General features: G+C 29.5%; 1 protein-coding gene across 4 annotated transcripts in view; it reads left to right on the top strand.

The window, feature by feature from the left end:
* The first annotated feature begins 5,533 nt into the window (after positions 1–5,533).
* Positions 5,534–11,552, top strand: part of LOC105623131 (filamin-A) — a 51,485-nt gene continuing 45,466 nt past the window's right edge. For all 4 annotated transcript variants that reach the window (XM_012204531.1, XM_012204530.1, XM_012204529.1 and 1 more), the window contains exon 1: positions 5,534–5,879. In XM_012204531.1, the coding sequence (XP_012059921.1) occupies positions 5,534–5,879 (346 nt within the window). The remainder of the gene's footprint in view (positions 5,880–11,552) is intronic.

Below are 11,552 nucleotides of genomic sequence, written 5' to 3'. Positions count from 1 at the left end.
TTATTATATATATATATATATATATATATATATATAAAATAAAATCTCGTTTTCAAATCGATCGTTTTCAGATTAATACTCCTTTTTTAGTTTACAGATATATATATATATATCTGTATATATAATGTAAACTATATACTAAAAAAGGAGAATTAATTTGAAAACGATCGTCAATTATTCTCGTTTCAAGATATCGAAACAAATACACTATATTTTTAAGACAAAATATTATATATTAATAATTTTTAAATATTATATATTAATTTGCTTTGTTTGAGTGAATATTTGTGAGATTGTTATTTATCGCGAGTTTTTATCAAAATAAATCTCTTGTTAAAATAAAATGTGCGATAAATTTTTGCAACGGAAAAAGAACTCGTTATCTCTTCGTAATGCGTTTCTTAAACTTGATGAGATTTCTTTCTTTATAATTGTCCATATATATAATTAAAACGCGTAGTAAACTTTTATCAGAAAGAATTCAATTCTTTATTACAAAATTTGTTATTATATTATATTTTATAGGTATTATTGTTGCGATTTGAAGAGAGGTGGGTAGTCACATAAATCAATTTTTATCAAGTTCAACTTGACGTCATTGTTAATAACAATAGCATCTCGCTAGGTACAAAGTGTGTTTCTTCAAAACTCATCGGCCAAACATTGATTTAAATTAAGTATAGTGCACGTGCATTGATTATAAGTACAATATACATAAGTGATTACTTTTCATTTCTCAATTTCTAGACAAAATAATCGTGTTAGATGTAGAAGAGTGTTTTTTATCGCGAAAGTTCAAATTCTAAGACTTTACTGTTTGCAGTGAAATTGTCTACCTTTGAAGAAGGTTTACGTATAATTATCTCATGTGATTGTATTACGATTCATTCGCGACTCGCTCACAATTTATTCGTCGCATTTCGCAATTCTGCCTTTGGAGGGAATCAGCGCGGAGAGAGTTTTAAACGAAATAAGGGAAACCTGTCGGCAGTTTTTTGTTTCACACTAGATAGAGAATTAGTCGATCTCATACAAAAGAATACTTTCTGCTAAATGAATATGTTTGTGTGTGATGTGATTGTTTTCCGATTATCTCGCAATATCGCGAATTCATTGAAAAAATAGTACTTCCATTCTGTGTAAATTTTGTTTCTATTCACGAATTTATACGGCGCTTGTTTTATGTTTCAGCAACTGATATTTTGCTGATTGTGCAAAGTAAATTTTAGAAAAGTTTATAAATATAATTAAAAAAAAAAACGGAATTTATTACGAATAATACGTTAAAACAATGTAATCATTTTCATTATTATTGAAATAATTTCTTTAATTAATATGTTGAAAAATCTTGAATTATTACAAACAATTTTATATAAATACATATTAATATAAATTAATTTTATTTATTTTTATTAGAGATATGTAAGATCAATTCTTTTCATTTATTTGCATATTATTTGTAGAATTTGCTACAAGAATTAATTTGCTACGCGAATATCGTATTTAAAGTGAAAGAATAAATATAAAAATCTCTTAATTCGATGACAACTTGAGCAATTTATGTTCAAGTGAAATATATCTCGAATTTCCTTCTTGACTTTGGAGTGTCGTGATAAAAAAAAATATTTTAGCATCATCACGTCGTCTCGTAATAACTTTCATGTTAATTTTAGATAGCAATATACCTATCGTATTAATATTATATGCGTAACATTATTATGAATTTCATTAATAATATGATAGATATTATATTATTTATTTTATAATATAATGATATTTTAAAAATAAAAAAACATTGGAGAACTTTAGATAATTATATAAAAACACAATTCTTATTCACAAAACTATTGATTTCGTCCAGGAAATTGTTTATTGCATTACAATGTCGAGATATTAAAGTGCGAAACATATTACGCTATACATTACCGAATTTATTATTAAGTTATACGCAAATGTATTTTGATGCGGTGTAAACTAATCCGTCTCTCTGTAAAAATAACTTTAATCATGTTGTCCATTCATTGTTCGCAGACAACAACATTTGCGCTTATGAGGCTCTTTTGGATGTAATATCAGACCTTGGAAAAAAGTCACGTATACGTGCGTGTACTAAAAATAACTTGGCATCTCGCCGTGCGCCGAGATTTGTAATTTAACATGCGTCCGATTAATTTTCTATTATGCGCGGAAAATCCGACCGATGGATCGTAGAAGACGATGAAATAACTTTAAAGCAGATTTACTTCTCCTAAATGGATGTCTTAATAATCTGAAATAACTTTCTCTTCTCTTATTCATCGAGATCTAAATCTGAATGCTTTCCAGTAAGAAAATACATTTAAATATACTAATAATAAATATAGAAGAGCGTGCGTAAATAAAAAAAGATACACGGGTCATTTCCTCGGAATGTGTTGCTATTTATAATTAGGTACTTTATTTATGGATAGGCCAAACGCGTAAATCGTATTGAGGCTGGACAGTTTGGTCGAACACGTGCGCGAATCTTTACTCAAGTGAAACTGATCGATTCCGTTCACCTTCATTGGATTGAGTCAATTAACTGCGTCCAAGGAAACAAAAAAATTTTATTAATCAAAAATAATATATCGTTTTCTACCCCCCCCCCCTACATTTAAATTTATGTATCTCTACTCTTTAAATAGTTTTCTTCAACTCGAAAATAATTCCAAGTTTTATTTTCCTTTTTTATAAATAAGTCACTATTCTCGATTGCGAGGTTTTATAGATTTCGATTTTATTTTACGCCGAAGCGTCTTACGTCACACTCGATCAATTTGAACGTCGGCAATCTTTTTTTAATCACGATATTTTATTATGCAGGTGAATCGTCGCTGTGAATCAGGAGCGACTGAAAAGGCCCTTCAAGGAGACGACGCTATCAAGAAAAGCTTGTCGACAATCGCATCCTGAGTGATTTGAAGCGTTGATCTCCGCTGGTGAACGTATATCCGACGAATCATCAGCAGAAACGGAGTTGCTGATTCCTTGTCAGCATCTCACACACACACACACACACACATACACACACATACACACACACGCACGCACGCACGCACGCGCGCACGCGCGCACGCACACGCACACGCACACGCACACGCACGCACCCATACTAAGGAAGGTGCGTTCGATTTGCCGGCACACGTACGGCCGTACAGGTAAGTTCACCAACATCCATCTCTTCTTCTGCGCATGTGTGCGTGCTCGTGCTAGTGATGGTCACAATACTCTTTCGAACAACTTTGATGTCTGTTATCAATTTTCAAATAGATACATAAATGGGAAAATCAATAAATGATAGATAATAATAAAAATATATTTATATATATTTTATTTTTATATAAATTTTATTTTTATTTTATTTTTTACATAAATTTTAAATAAATAGAAATATGTGACTTATTTATTTAAAAAAGAATTGAAGAACTCAATCAAGACTGCTATTCATAGTTTAATAAAATCGATCATTTGTATGAAATATCATTAAAGTTTTCTCTAATGTTCAGTAAACGATTAAAACAATGTTTCTCTGACGTATAATAATGTTACTTAACAATTAAATAGACTTCTGTTGTTGTACTTAGATAAGCTAACAGGTCTATCATCTGTTATATATTTTATTTATATTTTCGCTATTTTAATTTTCCAAAAATAGTGAATCAACATGTTTTTGAATTAATTAACAATAATAATGAAATTAAATTAAAAATTAATGAGTTTAAAATTAATGAGTTATAAAATTTTATTTGAATATTCATTGCAAAATCAAAATAAACAAATTCAACAATCTAAATTAAATTCATGAATCCGAATATCAGTTAATATATCAACAAAAAAACTAGTAAACTGATTTTATTTATCGTAATTTTGACATTAAAGATTTTGATATCAAAATAACAATGGATAATTTTAAGCGGCATCTAATAGAATTTTAAAGTGTAAAACTTAAACTTTAAGCTTTAGGTCTGATCTATAATAAACGGAATAAACTTTGTAAAAAAAGTGAGAGTAAAAAATTGATTAATTACAGTCGATTATTTTTCTCACATGGCATTTGACTGTAGTCAATTTCTCACTTATTTTCAATTTCTTACTTATTAGGCTTATGCCTACACATCGGACGCGATGAGCGGAGCGATATCCAATCAGAGCTCTACTTTGCATCATTACGACAAAAAGCAGAGTTTTCATTGGATAACGCTCGTTGTTCGTCGCTCATTGTGTCCAGTATGTGTTAAAATTTAAATCGCTAAAATTTCATTGTATAGATGCCGCTTTACTCCGGAAAGTCAATTTCCACATGTAAGATATTCCATTCCTAAGAAATATATTCTCAAGGAAGGTTTAAAAGGCACGTGTATTTCAATATATATATTTCTATATATTTCAATATATATATCAATACGATTAAGGCTTAAACACAATAGGCACAGGCAATAGGAAATAATGAGTCGTCCAATCAGAGCTCTGGTATGTAAGTTTGATATTATATCCCAGAATTCTGATTGGACAGCTCATTATTTCCTATTCTCTGTGCCTATTGCCTGTGCCTATTGTGTTTAAGTCTTTACAACAACCAAACAAGAATGAATTGAAATGAATTGAAATGAATTCAGATTTTCAGAAATATTGATTCATAAATATTAAAATGAATGCTTTTCAATCCTGAATACATTTTTATTCATTTATAGGAATTGCATTTTCTGCATTTCGAACTGTTCAATTAAAAATTTTGAATAGGAAATATAGTTTTTCAATCCAATTGCATCCAATAGAATCTAATTGAATCCAATTGAATCCAATTAAAAAATCTAAAAAAAAATCTAAAAAAAGTATTCGCTATTTAAAATACGCATTCGAATAGAAAAAAATTCAATCCATTTTAATCCATTTTAATCGTTTGCTAGAAATGTATATTGAACGTGTATTGAAATGTAACATATTCATATTTTATTTCGTGTAATTATTAATATATAACAAGATATTTGCATATTTGCATATAAGAACATTTACGACGTAAATTTCGATGCACGTATACTCGCGTATTTCAGTACTCGTGTATTAAAAATCATATGGATTGAAACATGGAAATATTAATTACACATGTACTCAAAAAAGTGTGTAATTTTAAGATATTAAAGTGTTTCACTCTTATCTTTATTTTTTTAAATACTTAGATGACTTAGACTAGATTTTAGTATAAAATTTTTTTAATAAAAAAATACTATGTATTCGAATTTAAAAATTTTTAATTAAAAAGTTTTCAATCCATATAGTGTTTTGTTTATTGAATAAGTTTACAATTAAAATGTGTATTTCCAATACACGTTCAAAGTCTTGATTTCTAGTTTGTGCCCATCGCTACTTCTCGAGTCACCAACACAGCTACATTTTGTCTACGTCACTGATAGCACTCGTAACTACCAACACTTGTGATCCTTAGGCACTAACACAGGGGCGCGCACCCCACCACCCTTATCCGTGAGAGCGTAGCAGCGGACCAGCCGATAAAATGAATGAGAATGATAAGTCAGTTAAGTGCGAGAACTCCGCCGGCGAGGAGGAGGAGGACGAGATGTTCGAGCGCGAGCTGGCCGAGGACGCGCAGTGGAAGCGAATTCAACAGAACACCTTCACGAGATGGGCGAACGAACGGTTGAAGGTGGCGAACAAGCACATCGGCGACCTGGAATGCGATCTGTCTGATGGTCTCCAGTTGGTGAGTCTCATCGAGGTGCTCTCGCAAAAGCGGTTGCCGAAACACAACCAGCGGCCCACCTTTCGTTCTCAGAAGCTGGAGAACGTGTCCGTCGCTCTTAAGTTTTTGGAGGACGAAGGCATCAGGCTTGTTAATATCGGTGAGTAGTCCCATGTATATGGTGGATCCTATACATCGCAGAATAGATTCGTCCTGTCTTCGTAGGAAGAATCCAATTGATTGAATAGTGCAATAAAATGCCGATGCAGTATACTTATTAGTGGGGCAAGTAATTAATTTAGAAAATGATAACGTTTTATTTTCTTATAATAAAAAAATTATTTTAAAAAATATCTATAAATGATTAAATTATGATAATTGCAGTGCCGTATGAAGTTTTGTTCTTTTTATTAAAGATCAGAAAGGTAGTAATTTTAAAAAATAATAATTGCCACGTTATTTTGCATTTTTTTTCAGATAAAATAATTTTAATAATCATTAAAACAATCGTTGTCTGTTAAAATATTTATTTGCTATGATTATGCCATATTCAATTTCGATGTTAATTAATGCATAAAATACATAGAAACAATAGATATATTATGCCTTAAAGACGTTTAGAGAATAATATATCTATTTATGTAATATTCGACAAAAATTTATTCTAATGAGTAAATTCCAAAAACTTATTTTAACAAGTACTTTCCAGTTTTCAATCGATTTTCGAACTTTTTAATTATGATGTTCAGGTTTTTACATTACGAGTCTCTTGGTATGTTACACCACCACGTGGTAGTTACGATTACCGCGAGTGACGTGAACAGAGTCTGCGTCGTTTCACGGATTCTGCGTAGATTGGACTTATCGATCCGTAGATTTTTGTACGTCAGGAATTCATAGTTTTTTAAAGAATTCAAGGTTGTATGGGAATAATTATCAATAAAAATTGATCGAATTAATACTTATAAAATTATACTTGTAAAAAGTTGTTATAAAGTGAAAATTTAAACGCTGCGATTTTATTTTGAGTTTTGTTTACGTACACAAGCAATACGTTGTAGATGTAAACAGTATGAAAGAAACAGTAGGAAAGATACTTTCTTTTCCTCACATACATAAGATAAACTTCCCAATAATCGAGCATAAACCTACGTCCGGACATTTAACTTCGTTAATATTTATATTATTAATCTCAAATTTTTAAAATAATTTTTAAGTACAATTAAATCATAATAAATTGTGATAGAAAACAACATTTGAAATAATAATAATAATGAGCCTTGTATGAGTGTCCTAACACAGATATATATATATATATATATCCAGTCACCTTATATGAGAAATATTATTCTAAATTTTTATAAAATAATTATGTATAAATAATGTTTTAATATTATAGTAATGACGAATTTATTAATAATTGGATATCTCCTGGATTTTAATTTAATAATATCATAATAATGTCACGCTTTTCATTTAATGAGAAATGTTATTTAAATTAATAGATACAATACAAATGATGTTATAAAAATAATTAGAAACTATGATTAAATGTAAAAGTAAATGTAATTATCTATTATTTGTAAAAAAATTGATAAATTTAGTGAGTAGAAAACTGTATGTGTATGTATACTTACGTATATGAAGAGAAAAAAATTGCATTTAAAAAATTGAAATATTGATTCTGGAAGAAATTTTAAAGAATGCTTCAATAATCTTTAGTTTTTTTTTGTGAAACGATTTAAATTTTCTAGTTATGATCTTTCGCTTATTACGAAGTTTATTATAATTATATTATAAATATAGAATGCAATTTTAGTTTTAAATAAGTTAAAATTAACATAATTGCTAAGCGAAATCTGTAATATCAATTTCAAGTATGTGCTTGTTTTGCATTGCACATACTTGATAAAAAATGTAGTCGAAAGCTATAAACAGTGATTCGTCGGTAAAATTTGAGAACATGTGTCATCAAATAATTAATCGTGTGTTTTACTTAGAGATTGATATAGATCTGATCGTTAACGCGTAAAAAGAATATTTCCAATGTAATATCAATCGATAAGATATCGAGCAATAATAAGATTTAATCAAGATGTAAACGTTCAATTGCGATTAAAGTAATTTTTTCGACATCGTCGAGAAAAAATTTGATGCAGTTCTTCTAATTCTTTTATATATATTAAATAATTATTTAATTTCGCTGCTTTAAAGACAGATTTGAACTTCTATTAATACTATGACAATTAGAGAACAAACAATTTTGACATGTAGTGAAATCTCGTGGTAAAATATTTCTTTATCACTAGATGAAACGTGCGCAGCTGAATATAATATGTAGAATATTTCTGCATTCCTGCTTTCGAATTCGGGATCAACATTTTAGAACGTGGGTTGCATCGAGCAAAATAAAAGCAATCGTAGAGCATAGCGAGAGGGTTGTGGATCGATGACGCTCGCTCGGGCTACCCCGGAAAACCAGAGAGTAGCGATGGGATAATGCTGTTCACGTACTTTTTGCGGGTGAACAAACTAACGTTACATCATCGGTCGTTAAATCCTATTTGTCTAAATCTGATTAAAAGTTTCGCTACAATAAAAGACGCAAATTAAATAAATCGATACAGACATTTATAATATAAGGCATCTTTCTCATGTCACATCAATATTTATTCATTCCTTTTAAGGAATATAGAACAAATTTTTTTCTAAAGAACATTATAATATTGATATTCTTTAAGTTCTAATTATTCTAATTATTTACAAGTTTTGTAAGTTTTAGAAATGCATGTAAGACAATGGATTCTATTTTAATACATTTTATTTAAACTTTAATTTGTAAAATTGAAATAAAAAATATCTAAAATTAAATGAGAGAGAAAACTAGTTTTCAAAATTTTCGATGAAATTCTATTGGTTTATTGAGTTTGCAATATCAGGGGCCGATCACGTGTACATCTTATCAGCTTGTTAAGCCTTGTTCGAGTTCTCGGATCGAGAATGTGTAGCCAATCAACTTGCCGGTACAAACTATAAGTTGATTGGCTACACATGATTGTGGACACAAGCTTAAGAGAAAAATCTAGAAAGCCAATAGTGTCGACTGACATTTCAATTGTAAAAGAACCTTCATTTTTAATTTGAATAAAACATCAAATATTGTGAAATAAGCAATTGCTCATTTGCAAAACGTAAACATCGTATAATTTTGATGGTCTTATATATTTGTATTGGAAGATTGATGATTCGATTACTTACTCGACGGTATTATTACAGTTTGTCGCATCCTTGAACAAGATATTCGACTGGTTAGTGACGCAATTGAATATATCTTTGGTGATGTCACTATGTTGTCCTATATGCAATTGGTATATCGCAAGAGTAAAACGTGCTGATGAATATAATGTATAAATGCATAAACATGTTTCGTGATAAAGATTTTCAAAAACAATCTTTTTCTACAGATTTGAAAATCGTTTATTTATTCGTTTATTTACTCTAATTTATTGACCTTGATATAGATCTATAGGCAGAAAGTAAAAGGATAAATATCATTTATGAATTTGCAATGTATGATATTATATTTATATCTCTAAAAATGTGTAAAAACTGTTTCGCTTTTATTCATAATTTATTAAATTGTTAATTTATGAACATACAATATACACATACTCCTCAATATACACATACAAGCCTTGAAAATACAAACTATTTCACAGAATAACATTTATTTACCAAAATGTTCTTTTTATATATTTGTTTTAAATTATTGAAATTATTTATTAAATATTATTTGGCATCTATCTAACTTTTACAAATGTTATTGTTTTTAAAAGATAATAAAGAAAAAAAATTCTTTATAAAAAGATAAGATAAAATAGATTAAAAATCAATTTTGATAAAACTTGAAGTTTAGAGATTTTTTAATTTCTCACCATTACATATATATATATGTGTGTGTGTGTGTGTGTGTGTGTGTGTGTGTGTGTGTGTGTGTGTATTTACACGACTTTCAGATTGATCAGCGTTTAAATAGTCCATTACTTCATCTATTTCTTTAATTCAGAATTCTCATTTTACACTAATGGAACCTGAACGTCAAGCATGCATGGTGACAGTTTTCTTGCTCACAGTACTTGAGATTTGCAAAAAGTTTGACTTTGCAAAAAGTTTGTATCATTAGTCAGAAGACTAGTATGTCTGATTTTCAACCGTCGCAATCTCGGTCAAGACCTAATCGCAGAACTGCGGCATTAAAGTCGGCCGGTTATCGAATATCAACGGAAGCCATGCTCGTGCTATTATATGCGAGGGGCACCGTGAAACAGGCTCGGGACGTGTCTCGTGGGGCCCACTGAGAAGCAAAAGAAGAAAAGTAGGCGGGACCATGTAGATCGGGTGAAGGTCAAGCTCGCCTTGGTACCTCGGATCTCTCTCTTTGTGTTTATTATGTGATCAATTCTCATCCTCAGTCTCTTTTCCTTGCTGATCAAATATGCATCTCTGTCATTGAGCGGAAATGATTCTCTGCATTTTTCTATTCTGTTTTCTCATAAGCTACCTCTCTGGAACATTAATGTGAGGAAGTTAATAAAGGTATTAATATTTCGATGAGTTTTATAAAGTATTTATTAGATGTTTATATACGGAAGACATTTTGAAAAATTATGTGGCTATAGAGAAATGTGTTACATGAATAATTTATAACACAAGATTTATTTAATAAATAGTAAAAAAGAGGAAAATTTAAAATTTAGTTATTTATAAATTTCGATATAAGTAATTTAAAATGTTTTTAAGACGAGCAAAATATGTTACGCGTCTTTATATATTTGCACTTAGATTATGGCTAATATATATTATTAAAAACTTATATTTATTATATTTCTCATTTATATTTTTCATACTCTTTCATAATCTTTCATCTTTGATATAGATAGAATGTTAAAAGCATTAATTATTTCTTATCGAAAATTTTTTTCTCGATCAGATATAACTTGATAGAAAATTATAAATATGAAGACAATGTTGTTTATATAATTACAATATTTCCGCGCATAATTTACTGGGTATTAGGAGCGATTACTTTCACTCTCACATGCAACCTTGACATTAAACGACTATTTTCTATACGCAATCGCGCGAGAGTATAGTCCCGCATTAACTGTCTACATGTTAGTTAGCCCTCCAATTTTAGGATTATATTTTGAGAATTATATTGTGTGAATTGTGCTAGATTGCTGCAATATCAATTCGAATATTAATATCGTAATATTAAAAAATAAAAAACTAACGATTTTTTTGTCAGTCCAACAGAATGCACACAAACCTAGCATAATTCAGCACAATTCTCAGAATACAATTAATTCTAAAAGTGGAGACTAACTTCGCATAGCCGTATTAACTCGGATTTCCGACGATTGTCGAAATATGTTTGCTCACATTTTCACGTGCTTATGAGAAATATTTCGCAAAAAAGTAAATATTGAGCTTTAAATTATGTATCAATTTCCTTCATCTGTCTCCTTCATTTTTAGTACTTTACAGACACTAAAAATTTTGTATTATATACATAGTTGTTTTACAAATTCGGATTCAATGTTTACTCTCTAAATTCTTTGGAGTAGACTCTTACTCTAAAGATTGCAAAATTGAGCCAGTCTGAAAAAAGAATGGCTCAATTTTCAATCTCTAAGAGTGAGAGTTCACTCTTTAAAACGAAATTCGTTCTAAAAATATTAAAAAGTATTTTAGATATAGTTGTTCAATAGTTATATAACAAAATTGTTATATAACAAAATATTTTAGCTGTAAGCTAAACGAAAATATTTCA

This window comes from Atta cephalotes, assembly GCF_000143395.1.
Source record: "Atta cephalotes unplaced genomic scaffold scaffold00054, whole genome shotgun sequence".
NCBI classification, from domain to species: Eukaryota; Metazoa; Arthropoda; class Insecta; order Hymenoptera; family Formicidae; genus Atta; species Atta cephalotes.
Note: the sequence above shows the minus strand (reverse complement) of the source record. Positions and strands in the feature narration are given on the sequence as shown.